Source organism: Tachyglossus aculeatus, chromosome 1 (assembly GCF_015852505.1).
Source record: "Tachyglossus aculeatus isolate mTacAcu1 chromosome 1, mTacAcu1.pri, whole genome shotgun sequence".
Lineage (NCBI taxonomy): Eukaryota > Metazoa > Chordata > Mammalia > Monotremata > Tachyglossidae > Tachyglossus > Tachyglossus aculeatus.
Genome location: NC_052066.1, coordinates 68,312,875 through 68,336,144, shown reverse-complemented (window position 1 = coordinate 68,336,144; position 23,270 = coordinate 68,312,875). Strand labels below are relative to the sequence as shown.

The 23,270-nt window shown below is 51.8% G+C and overlaps 1 protein-coding gene across 1 annotated transcript in view; it reads right to left on the bottom strand.

Annotated features, from left to right (window-relative positions):
• Nucleotides 1–6,727, bottom strand: part of RNPEPL1 (arginyl aminopeptidase like 1) — a 78,498-nt gene extending 71,771 nt beyond the window's left edge. The window contains exons 1-6 of the mRNA XM_038745177.1: nucleotides 6,418–6,727; nucleotides 6,215–6,322; nucleotides 6,035–6,126; nucleotides 5,655–5,898; nucleotides 5,545–5,562; nucleotides 4,769–5,412 (exon numbers count right to left, since the gene is read on the bottom strand). Of these exons, the coding sequence (XP_038601105.1) occupies nucleotides 4,769–5,412; nucleotides 5,545–5,562; nucleotides 5,655–5,898; nucleotides 6,035–6,126; nucleotides 6,215–6,322; nucleotides 6,418–6,727 (1,416 nt within the window). The remainder of the gene's footprint in view (nucleotides 1–4,768; nucleotides 5,413–5,544; nucleotides 5,563–5,654; nucleotides 5,899–6,034; nucleotides 6,127–6,214; nucleotides 6,323–6,417) is intronic.
• Nucleotides 6,728–23,270: the final 16,543 nt, after the last annotated feature.

Here is a 23,270-nt window from a genome sequence, read left to right as displayed (position 1 = left end):
GCCCACTGTTGCGTAGGGCCTGTCTCTATACGTTGCCAATTTGTACTTCCCAAGCGCTTAGTCCAGTGCTCTGCACACAGTAAGCGCTCAATAAATACGATTGATGATGATGATGATTATCATTATTGTTATAATGATGACGATGATGGCATCTGTTAAGCGCTCACTACACGCAGAGCGCTGTTCTTATTATCTTATTATAATGATAATAGTCTGTTTGGTTTTGTTGTCTGTCTCCCCCTTTTAGACTGTGAGCCCACTGTTGCGTAGGGACTGTCTCTATATGTTGCCAACTTCCCAAGCGCTTAGTCCAGTGCTCTGCACATAGTAAGCGCTCAATAAATACGATTGATGATGATTATCATTCTTGTTATGATGACGATGATGGCATCTGTTAAGCGCTCACTATGCGCAGAGCGCTGTTCTTATTATCTTATTATAATGATGATAGTCTGTTTGGTTTTGTTCTCTGTCTCCCCCTTTTAGACTGTGAGCCCACTGTTGCATAGGGACTGTCTCTATATGTTGCCAACTTCCCAAGCGCTTAGTCCAGTGCTCTGCACATAGTAAGCGCTCAATAAATACGACTGATGATGATGGTGATTATCATTCTTGTTATAATGATGACGATGATGGCATCTGTTAAGCGCTTACTATGCGCAGAGCACTGTTCTTATTATCTTATTATAATAATAATAGTCTGTTTGGTTTTGTTCTCTGTCTCCCCCTTTTAGACTGCGAGCCCACTGTTGGGTAGGGCCTGTCTCTATGTGTTGCCAATTTGTACTTCCCAAGCGCTTAGCACAGTGCTCTGCACATAGTAAGCGCTCAATAAATACGACTGATGATGATGATGATGATGATTATTATTAATTCCTGACGGCGATGCAGCCCGGGAGCGGCCCCCCCGCCGACGGCCCCGGGTCCCTCCCGGCGCTCAGCACGTAGCCCAGGAGCTTAACAAACACCACCGCCCCATCACCATCATCATCAATCGCATTGATTGAGCGCTTCCTGTGTGCAGAGCACTGTACTAAGCGCTCGGGGGGTACAAATTGGCAACATCTAGAGACAGTCCCTACCCAACAGTGGGCTCACGGCCCAAAAAGCCTGTTGTTGGGTGCTAATAATAACATTATCAGTATTGTTATCATGATAACAACATCTAGAGACAGTCCCCACCCAACAGTTCGCTCACGGCCTAAAAAGCCTGTTGTTGGGTACTAATAATCACATTATCATTATTGTCATAATGATAACAACATCTAGAGACAGTCAATCAATCAATCAATCGTATTTATTGAGCGCTTACTGTGTGCAGAGCACTGTACTAAGCGCTTGGGAAGTACAAATTGGCATCACATAGAGACAGTCCCTACCCAACAGTGGGCTCACAGTCTAAAAGGGGGAGACAGAGAACAAAACCAAACATACCAACAAAATAAAATAAATAGGATAGAAATGTACAAGTAAAATAAATAAATAAATAGAGTAATAAATATGTGCAACCATATATACATCTATACAGTCCCCACCCAACAGTGGGCTCACGGCCTAAAAAGCCTGTTGTTGGGTACTAATAATAACATTATCATCATTGTTATAATGATGACGATGATGGCATATGTTAAGCGCTCACTATGCGCAGAGCGCCGTTCTTATTATCTTATTATAATGATAATAGTATGTTTGGTTTTGTTCTCCGTCTCCCCCTTTTAGACTGTGAGCCCACTGTTGGGTAGGGACTGTCTCTATGTGTTGCCAATTTGTACTTCCCAAGCGCTTAGTCCAGTGCTCTGCACATAGTGAGCGCTCATTAAATACGATTGATGATGATGATGATTATCATTCTTGTTATAATGATGACGATGATGGCATCTGTTAAGCGCTTACTATGCGCAGAGCGCTGTTCTAATTATCTTATTATAATGATAATAGTATGTTTGGTTTTGTTCTCCGTCTCCCCCTTTTAGACTGTGAGCCCACTTTTGGGTAGGGACTGTCTCTACGTGTTGCCAACATAGTAAGCGCTCAATAAATACGATTGATGATGATGATTATCATTCTTGTTATAATGATGACGATGATGGCATTTGTTAAGCGCTCACTATGTGCAGAGCGCCGTTTTTATTATCTTAATATAATGATAATAGTCTGTTTGGTTTTGTTCTCCGTCTCCCCCTTTTAGACTGCGAGCCCACTGTTGCGTAGGGCCTGTCTCTATATGTTGCCAACTTCCCAAGCGCTTAGTCCAGTGCTCTGCACATAGTAAGCGCTCAATAAATACGATTGATGATGATGATGATTATCATTCTTGTTATAATGATGACGATGATGGCATTTGTTAAGCGCTCACTACGCTCAGAGTGCTGTTCTTATTATCTTATTATAATAATAATAGTCTGTTTGGTTTTGTTCTCCGTCTCCCCCTTTTAGACTGTGAGCCCACTGTTGCGTAGGGCCTGTCTCTATATGTTGCCAACTTCCCAAGTGCTTAGTCCAGTGCTCTGCACATAGTAAGCGCTCAATAAATACGATTGATGATGATGATGAAGAAGTTTATTTTACTTGTACCTATCTATCCTATTTATTTAATTTTGTTAGTCTGGTTTTGTTCTCTGTCTCCCCCTTTTAGACTGTGAGCCCACTGTTGCGTAGGGCCTGTCTCTATGTGTTGCCAACTTGGACTTCCCAAGCGCTTAGCCCAGTGCTCTGCACACAGTAAGCGCTCAATAAATACGATTGATGATGATGATTATCATTATTGTTATAACGATGACGATGATGGCATTTGTTAAGTGTTCACTATGCGCAGAGCACCGTTCTTATTATCTTATTATAATGATAATAGTCTGTTTGGTTTTGTTCTCTGTCTCCCCCTTTTAGACTGTGAGCCCACTGTTGCGTAGGGACTGTCTCTATATGTTGCCAACTTCCCAAGCGCTTAGTCCAGTGCTCTGCACATAGTAAGCGCTCAATAAATACGATTGATGATGATGATGAAGTTTATTTTACTTGTACCTATCTATCCTATTTATTTAATTTTGTTAGTCTGTTTGGTTTGGTTCTCTGTCTCCCCCTTTTAGACTGTGAGCCCACTGTTGCGTAGGGCCTGTCTCTATGTGTTGCCGACTTGGACTTCCCAAGCGCTTAGCCCAGTGCTCTGCACACAGTAAGCGCTCAGTAAATACGATTGATGATGATGATTATCATTATTGTTATAACGATGACGATGATGGCACTTGTTAAGTGTTCACTATGCGCAGAGCACCGTTCTTATTATCTTATTATAATGATAATAGTCTGTTTGGTTTTGTTCTCTGTCTCCCCCTTTTAGACTGTGAGCCCACTGTTGCGTAGGGACCGTCTCTATATGTTGCCAACTTCCCAAGCGCTTAGTCCAGTGCTCTGCACATAGTAAGCGCTCAATAAATACGATTGATGATGATGATGAAGTTTATTTTACTTGTACCTATCTATCCTATTTATTTAATTTTGTTAGTCTGGTTTTGTTCTCTGTCTCCCCCTTTTAGACTGGGAGCCCACTGTTGCGTAGGGGCCTGTCTCTATACGTTGCCAATTTGTACTTCCCAAGCGCTTAGTTCAGTGCTCTGCACACAGTAAGCGCTCAATAAATACGATTGATGATGATGATTATCATTATTGTTATAATGATGACGATGATGGCATTTGTTAAGTGTTCACTATGCGCAGAGCACCGTTCTTATTATCTTATTATAATGATAATAGTCTGTTTGGTTTTGTTCTCCGTCTCCCCCTTTTAGACTGTGAGCCCACTGTTGCGTAGGGACTGTCTCTATATGTTGCCAACTTCCCAAGCGCTTAGTCCAGTGCTCTGCACATAGTAAGCGCTCAATAAATACGATTGATGATGATGAAGTTTATTTTACTTGTACATATCTATCCTATTTATTTAATTTTGTTAGTCTGTTTTGTTCTCTGTCTCCCCCTTTTAGACTGCGAGCCCACTGTTGCGTAGGGCCTGTCTCTATGTGTTGCCAACTTGGACTTCCCAAGCGCTTAGCCCAGTGCTCTGCACACAGTAAGCGCTCAATAAATACGATTGATGATGATGATTATCATTCTTGTTATAACGATGATGATGATGGCATTTGTTAAGCGTTCACTATGCGCAGAGCACCGTTCTTATTATCTTATTATAATGATAATAGTCTGTTTGGTTTTGTTCTCTGTCTCCCCCTTTTAGACTGTGAGCCCACTGTTGCGTAGGGCCTGTCTCTATGTGTTGCCAACTTGGACTTCCCAAGCGCTTAGCACAGTGCTCTGCACATAGTAAGCGCTCAGTAAATACGATTGATGATGATGATGAAGTTTATTTTACTTGTACATATCTATCCTATTTATTTAATTTTGTTAGTCTGTTTTGTTCTCTGTCTCCCCCTTTTAGACTGCGAGCCCACTGTTGCGTAGGGCCTGTCTCTATGTGTTGCCAACTTGGACTTCCCAAGCGCTTAGCCCAGTGCTCTGCACATAGTAAGCGCTCAATAAATACGGTTGATGATGATGATGAAGTTTACTTTACTTGTACCTATCTATCCTATTTATTTAATTTTGTTAGTCTGGTTTTGTTCTCTGTCTCCCCCTTTTAGACTGGGAGCCCACTGTTGCGTAGGGCCCGTCTCTAGATGTTGCCAACTTCCCAAGCGCTTAGCCCAGTGCTCTGCACACAATAAGCGCTCAATCAATACGATTGATGATGATGATGATGGGTGCGGCGGGTACTCACGGCCGGGGCGTCCGCGGCGGTGTAGGTGAGGACGATCTGGAAGGGCTGGTCGGGCCCCAGGGCGTCGGGCAGGGCGATGGTGAGGGACGAGCCGTAGTCGGCGAACGGGTCCAGGCGGAAGGCCAGCGGGAGGCCCGACGGCGCCGGGGCCGGACCCCCGGCCGGGAACCGGACCGGGCAGGGCCAGGGCCCCGGCCCCGGCCCGTCGGGGGCCCGGTAGGCGGCCGACAGCAGCGTGAGGGCCGGGTGCGCGTCCAGCACCAGCGCCCGGGGCGCGGGCCGCAGGGCCCGCAGGTGCAGCACCAGGCAGCCCGCCAGCTCCCGCCGCCCGGGGCGCAGCTCCAGCCCCAGCTGCAGGTGCCGCAGGCGGAACTGCCGCCAGCTGCACGCCGACGCCACGTCCCCCGGGGAAGGCGGCGGCGGGGACCGGGACCGGGACCGGGACCGGGACCGGGGCGGGCGGACCGACGGGTCCGGGTCCGGGCCCGGGTCCGGCCGGCAGCAGCGCGGAGCCGCCATGGGCCGCTGGGGGACACCCGGGCACCGGGCACCGGAGGGGAGGGAGGGCGGGGCGGGACGGGAAGTCCCGTGGGCGGCGGAGGAGGAGGAGGGAGGCGGTGCCGACCGGGGCCGCGGGGGGGGCGCTGCGGGGGGGGGGCGGGGCCCGCCCGGATTGACGGGCGGGGCGGGGCCGGGGCGGGGCCGCTAGGGGGCGCCCGGCCCCCGGGGAGGGCGGGCGGACGGGCGGGGCGGGGCGGGGCGGAGGCGGTGCCGACCGGGGCCGCAAGGGGGCGCTGCGGGGGGGGGCGGGGGGGGCGCTGCGGGGGGGGGGGGGCGGGCCGGGGCGGGGCCGCTAGGGGGCGCCCGGCCCCCGGGGAGGGCGGACGGGCGGGGCGGGGCGGGACGGAGGCGGGGCCGACCGGGGCCGCGCGGGGGCGCTGCGGGGGGGGGCGGGGCCCGCCCGGATTGACGGGCGGGGCGGGGCCGGCAGAGGCCGCTAGGGGGCGCCCGGCCCCCGGGAGGGCGGGGCGGGAAGTCGCGTGGGCGGGAGGAAGGCGGTGCCGGCGGAGGCCGCGTGGGGGCGCTGCGGCGGCCGGGGCCCGGATTGACGGGTGGGCGGGGCGGGGCCGCTAGGGGGCGCCAGGCCCCCGGGGAGGGCGGACGGGGCGGGACGGGAAGTCGCGTGGGCGGGAGGGAGGCGGTGCCGGCCGGGGACGCGCGGGGGCGCTGCGGGGGCCGGGGCCCGGATTGACGGGTGGGCGGGGCGGGGCCGCTAGGGGGCGCCCGGCCCCCGGAGAGGGCGGACGGGCGGGGCGGGGCGGGACGGAGGCGGTGCAGGCCGGGGACGCGCGGGGGCGCTGCGGGGGCCGGGGCCCGGATTGACGGGTGGGCGGGGCGGGGCGGGGCCGACAGGGGCCGCTAGGGGGCGCCCTGCCCCCGGCGCACGGCGGGACGGGAAGTCGCGCGGGAGGGAGGGAGGGTGGGAGGAGGCGCCGGGCCCGGCCGCGGGGGGGCGCTGCGGGAGGGTGGGAGGAGCGGGGCCAACATTGGCCGCTAGGGGACGCCCATGGGGGGGCGGGGAAGGGAGGTGCCGGGGCCCTGATTGACGGGTGGGAGGGGCGGGGTGACGGAGGGGGGGCGGGGCCGACATGGGCCGCTAGGGGACGCCCATGGGGGTGGGAGGAGGGGCGGGGAAGGGAGGTGCCGGGCCCGGCCGCGATGCCGGCAGAGGCCGCGGGGGGCGCTGCGGGGGCTGAGGGAGGGCCGGGGCCCGGATGACGGGTGGGCGGGGCCGACATAGGCCGCTAGGGGACGCCCATGGGGCGGGCCCGGGGCGGGGCGGGGAGCGGGAAAGGGAGGTGCCGGGCCCGGCCGCGATGCCGGCGGAGGCCGCGGGGGGGCGCTGCGGACGGGTGGGAGGGGCTGGGCGGGGCCGGGGAGGGAGCACGGAGCCGCCATGGGCCGCTAGGGGGCGCCCATGGGGGGGGCGGAGGGGCGGGCGGAGAAGGGAGGCGCCATGGGCCGCTAGGGGGCGCCCATGGGGGGGGGCGGGGGGCGAGGGAGGGCCGGAGCCCTGGTTGATTGACGGGTGGGAGGGGCGGGGCCGGGGAGGGAGCACGGAGCCGACATGGGTCGCTAGGGGACGCCCATGGCGGGGCGGGGCGGGGCCGGCCCCGGCCGCCATGCCGAAGGAGGCCGCGGGGGGCGCTGCGGACGCGAGGGCCTTGATTGACGGGTGGGCGGGGCCTGGGAGGGGAAGGGGGCGGGGCGGGGCCGTGATGGACGGCTGGGAGGGGCGGGACCCGGAGGTCTGTCCGTCCGTCCGTCTGCCTGTCCATATCGTACTTGTACATATTCTATTGATTTTATTTTGTTAATCATCTGTTTTGTTTTGTTCTCCGCCTCCCCCTTCTAGGCTGTGAGCCCGCTGTTTTGGGTGGGGACCGTCTCTATATGTTGCCGACTTGTCCTTCCCAAGCGCTTAGTGCAGTGCTCTGCACACAGTAAGCGCTCAATAAATACGATTGATTGATTGATTGATCGGCTTCGAGACTGTGAGCCCACTGTGGGGTAGGGACCGTCTCTAGATGTTGCCAACTTGTACTTCCCAAGCGCTTAGTACAGTGCTCTGCACACAAGAAGCGCTCAATAAATACGATTGATTGATTGATCTGCTTCTAGACTGTGAGCCCACTGTGGGGTAGGGACCGTCTCTATATGTTGCCAACTTTTACTTCCCAAGCGCTTAGTACAGTGCTCTGCACACAGTAAGCGCTCAAAACCGCCCTCCCGCCTTACCTCCTTCCCCTCCCCACAGCACCTGTATATCTGTATATATGTTTGTACGTATTTATTACTCTATTTATTTTATTTGCACATATTTATTCTATTTATTTTATTTTGTTGATTTGTTTTGTTCTCCGTCTCCCCCTTCTAGACTGTGAGCCCGCTGTTGGGTAGGGACCGTCTCTAGATGTTGCCGACTTGGACTTCCCAAGCGCTTAGTGCAGTGCTCTGCACACAGGAAGCGCTCAATAAATACGATTGAATGGGTGAATGAATGAATGAATGAATGAATGTCTGTCTCCCCCTTCTAGACTGTGAGCTCGTTGGTGGGTAGGGCCCGTCTCTATCTGTTGCCGACTTGTACTTCCCAAGCGCTTAGTGCAGTGCTCTGCACACAGTAAGCGCTCAATAAATACGACTGAATGAATAAAGGAAGGAAGGAAGGAATGACGTGCGGGTGGGGAGAGGGGTGGGGCACGGACGAGCCCGTTGTTGGGTAAGGACTGTCTCTCTATGTTGCCGACATGTCTGCTGTGTGACCTTGGGAAAGTCACTTCACTTCTCTGAGCCTCAGTTACCTCATCTGTAAAATGGGGATTAAGACTGTAAGCCCCACGTGGGACAACCTGATCACCTTGTATCCCCCCCACCAGCGCTTAGAACAGTGCTAAGCGCTTAATAAATGCCATTATTATTATTATTATTATTATTATTGAGCGCTTACTGTGTGCAGAGCACTGTACTAAGCGCTTGGGAAGTACAAGTTGGCAACGTATAGACACGGTCCCTACCCAACATTCATTCATTCATTCAATCGTATTTATTAAGCGCTTACTCTGTGCAACAGCGGGCTCACAGTCTAGAAGGGGGAGACAGACAACAAAACGAAACATATGAACAAAATAAAATAAATAGAATAGTAAATATGTGCAAGTAAAATAGAGTAATAAATCTGTACAAACATAGATACAGGTGCTGTGAGGAGGGGAAGGAGGTAGGGCGGGGGGGAGTGGGGAGGGGGAGAGGAAGGAAGGGGCTCAGTGAGGGAAGGCCTCCTGGAGGAGGTGAGCTCTCAGTAGGGCTTTGAAGGGAGGAAGAGATGAAGACTGTGAGCCCCCCCAGTGGACAACCTGATCACCTTGCATCCCCCCGGCGCTTAGAACAGTGCTTTGCACATAGGAAGCGCTTAATAATGCCATTATTATCATTATTATTGTTATTGTTATTAACAAATACGATTGAATGAATGAATGAATGAACGAATGACGTTCCGGCGGGGAGAGGGGCTGGGCCTGGACGGACGGGCCCTCTCCATCCAAACCGCTACCCTGCTGGTTCACTCTCTCATCCTATCCCGACTGGATTACTGCATCAGCCTCCTCTCTGATCTCCCATCCTCCTGTCTCTCCCCACTTCAGTCTATACTTCACGCCGCTGCCCGGATCACCTTTGTGCAGAAACGCTCTGGGCATGTCATTCCTCTCCTCAAAAATCTCCAGTGGCTACCAGTCAACCTACGCATCAGGCAAAAACTCCTCACTCTGGGCTTCGAGTCTGTCCATCCCCTCGCCCCCTCCTACCTCACCTCCCTTCTCTCCTTCTCCAGCCCAGCCCGCACACTCCACTCCTCTCCTCACCGGGCCTCATTCTCGCCTGTCCCACCGTCGACCCCCTGCCCACGTCCTCCCCCTGGCCTGGAATGGCCTCCCTCTGCCCATCCGCCAAGCTAGCTCTCTTCCTCCCTTCAAGGCCCTACTGAGAGCTCACCTCCTCCAGGAGGCCTTCCCACACTGAGCCCCCTCCTTCCACTCCCCCTCCCCATCCCCCCACCCTACCTCCTTCCCCTCGCCACAGCACCTGTATATATGTTTGTACAGATTTATTGCTCTATTTTACTTGTATAAAATAAGTATATTATATGTATAATATGATTGAATGAATGAATTGTACATATTTATTATTCTATTTATTTTATTTTGTTAATATGTGTTGTTTTGTTGTCTGTCTTCCCCTTCTAGACTGTGAGCCCGCTGTTGGATAGGGACCGTCTCTATCTGTTGCCGACTTGTACTTCCCAAGTGCTTAGTCCGGTGCTCTGCACACGGTAAGTGCTCAATAAATACGATTGAATGAATGAATGAATGATCGTGTCTGTTGCTGACTTGTACTTCCCAAGCACTTAGTCAGGTGCTCTGCACACGGTTAGTGCTCAGTAAATACGATTGAATGAATGAATGAATGACCGTCTCTATCTGTTGCCGACTTGGACTTCCCAAGCGCTTAGTCCGGTGCTCTGCACACGGTAAATGCTCAATAAATACGATTGAATGAATCAATGATCGTCTCTGTTGCTGACTTGTACTTCCCAAGCGCTTAGTCTGGTGCTCTGCACACGGTAAGAGATCAATAAATACGAGTGAATTAATGAATGAATGGCCGTCTCTATCTGTTGCCGACTTGAACTTCCCAAGCGCTTAGTCCGGTGCTCTGCACACGGTAAGTTGGCAACATATGAAGACGGGCCCTACCCAACAGTGGGCTCACAGTCTAGAAGGGGGAGACAGAGAACAAAACAAATCATATTAACAAAATAAAATACATTGAATAGATATGTACAAGTTAAATAAATAAATAAATAAATAGAGGAATAAATATGTACAAACATATATACAGGTGCTGTGGGGAATGGAAGGAGGTAAGACTGGGGGGAATGGAGTGGGGGACGAAGGGGAGAGGAAGGAAGGGGCTGAGTGTGGGAAGGCCTCCTGGAGGAGGTGAGCTCTCAGTAGGGCATTGAAAGGGGGAAGAGAGGTAGCTTGGTGGATGGGCAGAGGGAGGGCATTCCAGGCCCGGGGGTCACACGGCTGATGATTGGTGGAGTCGGGATTTGAACCCATGACCTCTGACTCCAAAGCCCGGGCTGTTACCGCTGAGCCACGCTGCTTCTCTGATGGGAGTCACGGGTCATGGGGTTCAAATCCCAGCTCCGCCGCTTGTCAGCTGTGTGACTTTGGGCAAGTCACTTAACTCCTCTGGGCATCAGTTACCTCATCTGTAAAATGGGGATTAAGACTGTGAGCCCCCATGGGACAACCTGACCACCTTGTGTTCCTCCCAGTGCTTAGAACAGTGCTTTGCACATAGTGAGCCCTTAACAAATACCAAAATTATTATTATTATTACTATTATTATTATTATTATTATTATTATGAGTGGAGACGGGGAAGGGGCCTGGAGGGGTGGGGCTCTGACGAGGGGATATGGGGGAGGGGCCTGGTGGGGCGGGGCTCTGACGAGGGGCGATGGTGGCGGGGCCTTGGGGCGGCTCTGACGTAACGGACGTGGGCGGGGCTTGGTGAGACAGAGCTCTGACGTAGAGCATGTGGACTGTGACGTAAAGTGGGTCTGAGTTCTGACGTAAGGAGGTGTGGGTGGGGAGGGGCCCCGACGTAAGGAGATGGGGGCGTGGCCTGCCGGGTGGGCCCCCCCTCCCCTTCTCGCCTTACCTCTTTCACCTCTCCACAGCACCTGTATCTATGTTTGTTCGTATTTATTACTCTATTTTATTTGTACATATTTATTCTATTTATTTTATTTTGTTAATATGTTTTGTTGTCTGTCTCCCCCTTCTAGACTGTGAGCCCGCCGTTGGGTAGGGGCCGTTGCCAACTTCTACTTCCCAAGCGCTTAGAGCGCTCAATAAATACGATTGAATGAAAAAAAAAAAGTAAAGTGGGGCTGGATTCAACGTATGGAGATGTGGACGGGGCGGGGCTCTGCCGGCGGAGGTGGGGGCGTGGCCTGGCGGGGTGGGGCTATGACGTAAAGTGGGGCTGGGTTCTGACGTAAGATGTGAGCTCTGACGTAGATGTGGGCGTGACCTGGCGGGATGGGGCTGTGACGTAAAGTAGGGCTGGGTTCTGGCATAAGGAGATGTGGGTGGGGCGGGGCTGTGACGTCGGAGGTGGGGCGTGGCCTGGCGGGTGGGACTGTGATGTAAAGTGGGGCTGGGTTCTGACGTATGGTGGTGTGGGTGGGGCGGGGCTGTGACGTAGGATATGGGGCGTGGCCTGGCGGTATGGGAGTGTGACGTAGTCGAGTGGGGACGGGGCCTTGCGGGGCGGGGCTCTTACGAGAGCGATGGGGGAGGAGCTCGGGGGTGGTTCTGATGTAATGAATGTGGGTGGGGGCCTGGCGGGGTGGGGCTCTGACGTAGGAGATGTGGGACTATGAAAAAGTGGGGCTGGATTCTGACGTAAGGAGATGTGGATGGGGCGGGGCTATGACGTAGGGTGATGGGGAGTGGCCTGGCCGAGTGGGACTATGACGTAAAGTGGGGCTAGGTTCTGACGTATGGAGATGTGGGCGGGGCGGGGTTCTGACGCAGGGAAATGGGGGAGTGGCATGGCGAGGTGGGACGGTGACGTAAAGTGGGGCTGGGTTCTGACGTAACGAGGTGGACGGGGCGGAGCTCTGACGTAGATGTGGGCGTGTCCTGGCCGGGTGGGACTATAACGTAAAGTGGGGCTGGGTTTTTGACGTAAGGAGATGTGGGCGGGGCGGGGCTCTGACATAGGGAGATGGGGGCGTGGGACTGTGACGTAAAGTGGGGCTGGATTCTGGCTTAAGGAGATGTGGGCGGGGTGGGGCTCTGACGTAGGGAATTGGGGGCGGGCCCTGGCGGGGTGGGACTGTGACGTAAAGTGGGGCTGGAGTCTGACGTATGGAGTGGTGGGTGGGGCGGGCTGTGACGTACGAGATGGGGGCGTGGCCTGGCGGGGTGGGACTGTGATGTGAAGTGTTGCTGGATTCTGATGTAAGGAGATGTAGGCGGGGCGGGGCTCTGACGTAGGGAGATGGCGGGGCGGGACTGTGACGTAAAGTGGGGCTGGATTCTGACGTAAAGAGATGTGGGCGGGGCGGGGCTCTGACGCAGGAAACGGGGGCGTGGCAGGGCGGGGTGGGACTGTGATGTAAAGTGGGGCTGGGTTCTGACGTCAGGAGATGCGGGCGGGGCGGAGCGCTGACGTAGGAAGATGGGGGCGTGGCCCGGCGGGAAGGGAATGTGACGTCATCGAGGGGCGGGGCTCTGACGTAAGGCGGTGGGGGCGGGGCGGTGGCCTGTCGGCCGTTAAAAGCTAGACTGGTGAAACGCCTCAGACCGTCGGTTAAAACCCGCCGCTCGAGAGAGAACAGCAGAAGTAGAGCCCAGCTTCCTTGGCCGTAAGGAGTTTTATGACAATAATGATGGCATTTGTTAATAATAAGAATGGCATTAAGCGCTTACTATGTGCCAAGCACTGTTTCTAGACTGTGGGCCCACTGTTGGGTAGGGACCGTCTCTATATGTTGCCAACTTGTCCTTCCCAAGCGCTTAGTCCAGTGCTCTGCACACAGTAAGCGCTCAATAAATATGACTGACTGAATGAATGAATGTTCTAAGTGCTAGGGGGCTACAATAATAATAATAATGGCATTTATTAAGCGCTTACTATGTGCAAAGCACTGTCCTAAGCGCTGGGGAGGTTACACGGTGATCAGGTTGTCCCACGGGGGGCTCACAGTCTTCATCCCCATTTTCCAGATGAGGTCACTGAGGCCCAGAGAAGTGCAGTGACTTGCCCAAAGTCACCCAGCCGACGATTGGCGGAGCCGGGATTAGAACCCATGACCTCTGACTCCAAAGCCCCTGCTCTTTCCACTGAGCCACGCTGCTTCTCAAAAAAGGTGAACCGTTTGTCCCACGTGGGGCTCGCAGTCTTCATCCCCATTTTACGGTTGAGGGAACTGAGGCTCAGAGAAGTGAAGTCACTTGCCCAAGGTCACACAGCTGACACGTGGCGGAGTCGGGATTAGAACCCATAACCTTCATTCATTCATTCAATCGTATTTATTGAGCGCTTACTGTGTGCAGAGCACCGGACTAAGCGCTTGGGAAGTACAAGTTGGCAACATCTAGAGACGGTCCCTACCCAACAGCGGGCTCACAGTCTAGAAGGGGGAGACAGAGAACACAACAAAACATATTAACAAAATAAAATAAATAGAATAAATATGTACAAATAAAATAAATAGAGTAATAAATATGTACAAACATATATACATATATTCAGGTGCTCCCAAGCCCGGGCTCTTTCCACTGAGCCACGCTGAATGAGCCCTGATGGGAGAGGGAATGCCCCCCGTCCCCTCCCCACAGCACTTGTGTCTATTTAATAATAATAATAATGATGGCATTTGTTAAGCGCTTACTATGTGCAAAGCACTGTTCTAAGCGCTGGGGGGGTTACAAGGTGATCAGGTTGACCCGCGTGGAGCTCACAGTCATCATCCCCATTTTGAGGTAACTGAGGCTCGGAGAAGTTAAGTGACTTGCCCAAGGTCACACAGCAGACATGTGGCAGAGGCGGGATTCGAACCCATGACCTCTGACTCCAAAGCCCGTGCTCTTTCCACTGAGCCACGCTCCTTCTCAGTTGTACATATTTATTACTCTATTTTATTAATGATGTGTATATAGCTATAATTCTATTCTGATGGTATTGACACCTGTCTACTTGTTTTGTTTTGTTGTCTGTCTCCCCCTTCTAGACTGTGAGCCCGTTGTTGGGTAGGGACAATCTATTTGTGCATATTTATTACCCCATTTTATTAATGATGTGTATACAGCTAAGCGCTTACTATGTGCCCAGCACTGTTCTAAGCGCTCGGGTAACTACAGAGAAGCAGCGTGGCTCAGTGGAAAGAGCCTGGGCTTTGGAGTCAGAGGTCATGGGTTTGAATCCCGGCTCTGCCACTTGTCAGCTGTGTCACTTAACTTCTCTGGGCCTCAGTTGCCTCATCTATAAAATGGGGAGGAAAACTGTGAGCCCCCCGGGGGACAACCTGATCACCTTGTAACCTCCCCAGCACTTAGAACAGTGCTTTTGCACATAGTAAGCGCTTAACAAATGCCATCATCATTATTATTATTATCATTATTACAAGTTCATCAGGTTGTCCCCCGTGGGGCCCACAGTCTCCATCCCCTTTTTCCAGATCATCATCATCAATCGTATTTATTGAGCGCTTACTATGTGCAGAGCACTGTACTAAGCACTTGGGAAGTACAAATTGGCAACATATAGAGACACTCCCTACCCAACATTGGGCTCACAGTCTAAAAGGGGGAGACAGAGAACAAAACCAAACATACTAACAAAATAAAATAGAATAGATATGTACAAGTAAAATAAATAAATAAATAGAGTAATAAATATGTACAAACATATATACATATATACAGGTGCTGTGGGGAAGGGAAGGAGGTAAGATGGGGGGATGGAGAGGGGGACGAGGGGGAGAGGAAGGAAGGGGCTCAGTCTGGGAAGTCCTCCTGGAGGAGGTGAGCTCTCAGCAGGGCCTTGAAGGGCGGAAGGGAACTGAGGCCCAGAGAAGTGAAGTGGCTTGCCCAAAGTCACACAGCTGACAAGGGGCAGTGGCAGGATTAGAACCCAGGTCCTCGGACTCCCCAGCCCGGGCTCTTGCCACCAGGTCACGGCTCTCTGTTGGCAAGGCTGAAGAGTGAACAAAGCCCTACTGAGAGCTCACCTCCTCCAAGAGGCCTTCCCACCCTGAGCCCCTATTTTCCTCTCCTCCTCCCCATCCCCTCCCACCCTACCTCCTTCCCTTCCCCACAGCACTTGTCTATATTTGTACAGATTTATTACTCTATTTTACTTGTAAATATTTACTATTCTATTTATTTTGTTAATGATGTGCATGGAGCTTTAATTCTATTTGTTCTGACGATTTTGACACCTGTCTACATGCTTTGTTTTGTTGTCCGTCTCCCCCTTCTAGACTGTGAGCCCGTTGTTGGGTAGGGTCCGTCTCTACCCGATGCCAACTTGTCCTTCCCAAGCGCTTAGTACAGTGCTCTGCACACAGGAAGCGCTCAATAAATACGATTGAATGAATGAATGGAGGTGCAAAGGAAATATTCGAGAGGAAGAGCAGGCCGGATTTAGATGCTGACAACGTGGGAGGTCAAAGGCAAAAAGTCGAAGCCAATATACTGAGGCAGAGAGGAGGGCAAGCTCGTGGAAGACAGGGAATGAGTTTTTTGTTCTTTTTTAGTCTGTATTTCTCAGGCACCACACCAAGTGGTCCTCAATAAACGCTACTACTTCCATTACCACCAAAGCAGATGAAGTAGCGTGGCTCAGCGGAAAGAGCCCGGGCTCAGGAGCCAGAGGTTGCGGGTTCGAATCCCGTCTCCGCCGCTTGTCAGCTGCATGACTTTGGGTGACTCACTTCTCTGGGTCTCCAGTTTATGTCGCCCGGTGACGGGTTCATTCGGTAATCGGCGTGGCGAGTTAGAGAGGCCGGAGAGCCCGAGCTTTATATAAAATTTATTCCGCGATTCGTTCGGTAATCGGCATGGCGAGTTAGAGAGGCCGGTGACCGAAAGCCTGAGCTTTAAATTTATTCCGCGAGGTGAATTCAATTATTTAATTGTTTAGGCGCAATGAATTGAACTTCCCTTTCAGGAGGAATGTGATTAATTAGTAATATTCGAGCTTCCCTAACGGGAGGAACACAACCATACGTTACTCGCACGTGGGTGAGGCGGCCGGCTCTCACCCACGTGCACTTTCCACTCGGGAAGAATCCACGTGCTTTCCCACACTGGAAGAATCCACTTGCTTTCCCACACGGGAAGAATCCACTTGCTTTCCCACACGGGGGGAATCCACTTGCTTTCCCACAAGGGAGGAATCCACTTACTTTCCCACACAGGAGGAATCCATTCCATTACCCGTGCACGTGGTGGGCGGCTAGCTCTCACCCTGTCCTCTCCCTACATGGGAGGAATCCACTTAGGTTCCCCATCCGCCAGAGCGGAGCACCTGGATCCCACCCACGAACGTTTGGCGAGACACTCACCCGTCCCGCGGCCCTTTCCTCCGTGGGTTGGTTCTGGTTGCAGAGCGGGCCTTCTGGGCAGAGAAGGACACGTGGGCCGCTCCTGCTGCTGCGTGTCGCAGTGTTCAGCCTCCAGAAGGTCAGAGGCGACAGGTATTTATCACCTGTGCTCCTAGGCCATGCCAGCTTCCGGCCTCAGTTTATCCAATTTAGGCGAGTGCCGTTCCGAAGGGACGGGCGATGGCCTCCGTTGCCCTCAGCCTCAGCTCCACAACATTGCCAAGATCCGCCCTTTCCTCTCCATCCCAACCGCTACCCTGCTCGTTCAAGCTCTCATCCTATCCTGTCTGGACTACTGCATCAGCCTTCTCTCTGATCTCCCATCCTCGTGTCTCTCTCCACTTCAATCCATACTTCATGCTGCTGCCCGGGTTATCTTTGTCCAGAAACGCTCTGGGCATATCACTCCCCTCCTCAAAAATCTCCAGTGGCTACCAATCAATCTGCGCATCAGGCAGAAGCTCCTCACCCTGGGCTTCAAGGCTGTCCGTCCCCTCGCCCCCTCCTCCCTCACCTCCCTTCTCTCCTTCTCCAGCCCAGCCCGCACCCTCCGCTCCTCCGCCGCTGATCTCCTCACCGTACCTCGCTCTTGCCTGTCCCGCCATCGACCCCCGGCCCACGTCATCCCCCGGGCCTGGAATGCCCTCCCTCTCCCTCCGCCCCTCCGCCAAGCTAGCTCTCTTCCTCCCTTCAAGGCCCTGCTGAGAGCTCACCTCCTCCAGGAGGCCTTCCCAGACTGAGCCCCTTCCTTCCTCTCCCCCTCGTCCCCCTCTCCATCCCCCCCATCTTACCTCCTTCCCTTCCCCACAGCACCTGTATATATGTTTATACATATTTTTTACTCTATTTATTTATTTATTTTATTTGTGCATATCTATTCTATTTATTTTATTTTGTTGGTATGTTTGGTTTTGTTCTCTGTCTCCCCCTTTTAGACTGTGAGCCCACTGTTGGGTAGGGACTGTCTCTATATGTTGCCAATTTGTACTTCCCAAGCGCTTAGTACAGTGCTCTGCACATAGTAAGTGCTCAATAAATACGGTTGATGATGATGATGATGATCCAATCTCTGCCCTCCCCCCTCCTCCATCCCTGATTTGATGGGCACGGGGGGGGGGGGGGCGAGGGACGCCTTCTGTAGTCCCGGCTCGGGCTGTCAATCTAGCGGTTTTGGCTGTGGGGGCTGCATCCCAGCCCACATCCCAACCCCGGGCGGCCACGAGTTAGCATTTGACTTTGAGATGGTCGGTACCCCAGGGTCACCTTGGGACAGTTCCCTCATCTGTAAAATGGGGATGAAGACTGTGAGCCTCATGTGGGACAACCTGATCACCCTGTATCTACCCCAGCTCTTAGAACAGTGCTGGGCACATAGTAAGCGCTTAACAAATACCATCATTATTATTATTATTATTAGGAGAGGACAGAGCTGGAGCTGGAGATGTAGAAATCAACAGTAATAACAATAATAATAATGATGGCATTTATTAAGTGCTTACTACGTGCAAAGCACTGTTCTAAGCGCTGGGGGGATACAAGGTAATCAGGTTGTCCCACGTGGGGCTCACAGTCAATCCCCATTTTACAGATGAGGGAACTGAGGCCCAGAGAAGTGCAGTAATTTGCCCAAAGTCACCCAGCTGACAATTGGCAGAGCTGGGATTCGAACCCCTGACCCCTGACTCCAAAGCCGCGCTGCTTCTCTAAGTGAAGTGACTTGCCCAAAGTCACAGTAAGCGCTCAATAAATACGATTGAACGAATGAATGAATTTGCACCGAGGGGGTAACTGGAGTCCGGTGAGCAGGTGAGCTCTCTGGGAGAGGGAATGGAAATTGAGACTAGAAGACTTGGGGGACACCCACCGTTGGAGGGAGAGAAGGGGGAGAGTCTTGTCGGAGGGGAAAAAAGGCTGAGACTGGAATTTCTAAGCGGGAGTCGTCAGTAATGGCAACAGCACGCGCTTGGGAGTCTGAGGACATGGGTTCTAATCCCCGTTCCGTCACTTGTCTGCTGTGTGACCTCGGGCAAGCCGCGTCACTTCTCTGGGCCACACTCAGTTCCCTCGTCTGTCGGATGGGAATGAAGACTGTGAGCCCCACGTGGGACAACGTGTTGACCATGTATCCACCCCAGGGCTTAAAACAGTGCTTGGCACATAGTAAGGGCTTAACAGATACCATCATCATCATCATCATCAATCGTATTTATTGAGCGCTTACTATGTGCAGAGCACTGTACTAAGCGCTTGGGAAGTACAAATTGGTAACAAATAGAGACAGTCCCTACCCGACAGTGGGCTCACAGTCTAAAAGGGGGAGACAGAGAACAAAACCAAACATACTAACAAAATAAAATAGAATAGATACGTACGAATAAAATAAATAAATAAATAAATTTTTATCTTTAATCGTTTCAAGGGCAGCTGAGAAATTGAGAGGCATTAGTTTAGCCCACTTTCTTTACCTTGCAGGAGGCCTTTGGAGATGATAAGCCCAGCCTCTGAAGAGTAAAAGGGACAAAATCTAAACTGCAGGATCAATCAATCAGCCACGGAAGGGTATTTATTGAGCCCTTACTACGTGCAGAGCACTGTACTAAGCGCTTGGGAGAGTACGAGGCAACGGTTAGCGGTCACGTTCCCTGCCCACGACGACTAGACTGTCAAGGGGAGAGTTAAAGAAGAGAAAGCAGAGATAGAGAGGGCCTGTCTGACTTGTTGAAGGAGTTTGGGGAGCAGTATGAGCCGGGAGCGGGATGGTGATCAGGGCCTCTCAAGGCCTTCCTGCTGTTGGCAGTGAAGCGCAGGGGCCTAGGGGAGCCAGCCCAGGGCTGGGAGTCAAAAGACCTGGGTTCTAATCCCTGGTCCACCACTTGTCCGCTGGGTGACCTTGGGTAAATCATCATCATCATCAATCGTATTTATTGAGCGCTTACTATGTGCAGAGCACTGTACTAAGCGCTTGGGAAGTACAAATTGGCAACATATAGAGACCGTCCCTACCCAACAGTGGGCTCACAGTCTAAAAGGGGGAGACAGAGAACAAAACCAAACATACCAACAAAATTAAATAAATAGGATAGATATGTACAAGTAAAATAAACTTCATCATCATCATCAATCGTATTTATTGAGCGCTTACTATGTGCAGAGCACTGTACTAAGCGCTTGGGAAGTACAAATTGGCAACATATAGAGACAGTCCCTACCCAACAGTGGGCTCACAGTCTAAAAGGGGGAGACAGAGAACAAAACCAAACATACTAACAAAATTAAATAAATAGGATAGATATGTACAAGTAAAATAAATAAATAGAGTAACAAATATGTACAAACATCTATACATATATACAGGGGCTGTGGGGAAAGGAAGGAGATAAGATGGGGGGGATGGAGAGGGGACGGGGGAGAGGAAGGAAGGGGCTCAGTCTGGGAAGGCCTCCTGGAGGAGGTGAGCTCTCAGCAGGGCCTTGAAGAGAGGAAGAGAGCTAGCTGGGCGGATGGGCAGAGGGAGGCCATTCCAGGCCCGGGGGAGGACGTGGGCCGGGGGTCGATGGCGGGACAGGCGAGAACGAGGTACTTCACTTCCCTGTGCCTCAGTATCCCCATCTGTAAAACGGGGATTAGAGAACGGGTCCCCACCCTTTGATCGTGTCCGATCTGCTTGTATCGCCGCGTCTACCGCAGAGCACAGAGCGAGCTTTTAACCAACACCAAAATCATACATATCTATTTTATTTATTTTGCATATCTATTCTATTTTATTTTGTTAGTATGTTTGGTTTTGTTCTCTGTCTCCCCCTTTTAGACTGTGAGCCCACTGTTGGGTAGGGACCGTCTCTAGATGTTGCCAATTTGTACTTCCCAAGCGCTTAGTACGGTGCTCTGCACATAGTAAGCGCTCAATAAATAGGATTGATGATGATGATCATTATTTCTGACCCATCCGAGGGCCGAGCTGACTCCGGATCGAATGGAGTTCACCCGCCTCGGAGGGAAAACGGTAGCCTGGGCAAGGAGGACCGCTCCTGACCCAAGAAGAAACCAAACAAAAACCAAGAAAACCTTACCCCCTTCCTGGATTTCTGCCTGGTAGGGGGTGAAAAGAAAAAGTCCCCAAACTGGGCAACTGAAATTCTTCCTCCGTTTCCCTTTTCGTCTTTTTTTAGCCAGGGGGTGGGGAACTGCTCGTGCTTACAATATGATCAGGGAGGGAAAGACAGGCACCGGTTGCTCTACTGGACCCCGAATCGTTGGGCCGGAAAATGGGCCTGCGCACTGAAGGCTGGGCTTCGACCCTGCTTAGTCAATCAATCAACCCATCAATCCGTGGTATTTATTGAGCGCTTACTGTGTGCAGAGCACTGGGCTAAGCGCTTGGGAGAGTGCAAGGCGACATATCGTTATTCTTATTCCATTTCTCTTTTCTTCTCTATAACATTATATTATTCTTACTCTGCCTCTGTGGGCAGAGCACTGGACTAAGCGCTTGGGAGAGGGCAAGGTGATATATCGTTATTCTTATTCCATTTCTCTTCTCTGTAACATTATATTATTATTACTCTGCCTCCTCCCGGAGGCCTGAGCACCCCCCCTTTTTCCTCTCCTCCTCCCCAATGCGCCCTTCCCCTCCCCACAGCACTTATGTATATTTGTACATATTTATTCCTCTATTTTACTAACGATGTGTATATAGCTATAATTCTATTTATTCTAATGAACCCGTTTACTTGTTTCGTTTTGTTGTCTAGACTGTGAGCCCGTTGTTGGGTAGGGACCGTCTCTCTATGTTGCCGATTTGTACTTCCCAAGCGCTTAGTACAGTGCTCTGCACTCAGTAAGCGCTAAATAAATACGATTGAATGAACGAGTGAATGAATCTTTAAAAAAAGGGGGACTAAGAGTGTGAGCCTGAAGTGGGACAGGGACTGTGTCCACCCTGTTTAACTTGCCTTTCTACTTGTTTTGTTCCATTTTGTTGTCTGTTTTCCCGCTTCTAGACTGTGAGCCCATTGCTGGGTAGGGACCGTCTCTATTTGTTGCCGAATTGTACTTTCCGAGCACTTATAGAGAAGCAGCGTGGCTCAGTGGAAAGAGCCCGGGCTTTGGAGTCAGAGGTCATGGGTTCAAATCCTGACTCCACCAATTGTCAGCTGTGTGACTTTGGGCAAGTCACTTAACTTCTCTGGGCCTCAGTTACCTCATCTGGAAAATGGGGATTAAGACAGTGAGCCCCCCCGTGGGACAACCTGATCATTTCGTAACCTCCCCAGCGCTTAGAACAGTGCTTTGCACATTGTAAGCGCTTAATAAATAGTAGTAGTACAGTGCTCTGCACACAGTAAGCGCTCAATAAATATGATTGAATGAATTAACTTGTCTCTACCCCAGTGCTTGGCACATAGTAAGCGCTTAACGAGTACCATTATTGGTAGTGCCAGCAGTATTATTATTCGGAGAAATGATGGGGAACCCTTTTTTACAGCCCCTGTCTCACATGGGGCTCCCCGCTTCTAGACTAGGAGGCAGGGATTGTCTCTGTTGCTGAATTGTACTTTCCCAGCGCTTAGTACAGTGCTCTGCACACAGTTAAGTGCTCAATAAATACAAATGAATGAATGAATGAACCCCCATTTAACAAGTGCTTAACTGGCTCAGTGGAAAGAGCCCGGGCTTTGGAGTCAGAGGTCATGGGTTCAAATCCCGGCTCTGCCAATTGTCAGCTGTGTGACTTTGGGCAAGTCACTTCACTTCTCTGTGCCTCAGTTCCCTCATCTGTAAAATGGGGATGAAGATTGTGAGCCCCACGTGGGACAACCTGGTCACCTTGTAGCCCACAGCACCTGTATATATGTATATATGTTTGTACATATTACTCTATTTAGGGAAGCAGCACGGCTCAGTGGAAAGAGCCCGGGCTTTGGAGTCAGAGGTCATGCGTTCAAATCCCGGCTCCGCCACTTGTCGGCTGTGTGACTTTGGGCAAGTCACTTCACTTCTCTGGGCCTCAGTTCCCTCATCTGTAAAATGGGGATTAAGCCTGTGAGCCCCGCGTGGGACAACCTGATCACCTTGTAAACTCCCCAGCGCTTAGAACAGTGCTTTGCTCATAGTAAGCGCTTAATAAATGTCATTATTATTATTATTAGATGAGGTAACTGAGGCCCAGAGAAGTGAAATGACTTGCCCAAGGTCATTGCAGAGCCGGGATTAGGCCCCACAACCTTCTCACTCCCACTCCCGGGGCTCCAGCCACTAGGCCAGGCTGCTTCTCTAAGCACTCAATGTCTTTCCCTTCCATTCTAACAGTCCCATTCTTATACTATGAGTAATAATGTTATTTATTAAGCAAGCGCTTAATCCGTTTCAGGCACGGGGTAGACAGAAGTTAATCAGTTTGGACGTAACCCCTGGTCCCACATGGGGCTCCCAGGCTAAGTGGGAGCAATTCTAGAAAACTCCCGGGCTGGAGGGGGGCTAATTTTACCAATAGGGCCCGAAATAGAAGTCAGTGGTACAAAAGTGTTACACAGCCATTCATCAAGAGAACACACTTTCGTTTGCCAGCATCACCTGCTGAAGGTAGAGTAAGCTAACAATATTTGTGCCGTCTAGAACACCAACTTGTATACTAAGTCCCTCTGGAGTTGTGGGATGGAGGGGTGCTCGTTGTGAGACTGTAAGTTTATCTCTAATAATAATAATAATAATAATTATAATGGCATTTGTTAAGCACTTACTAGGTGCC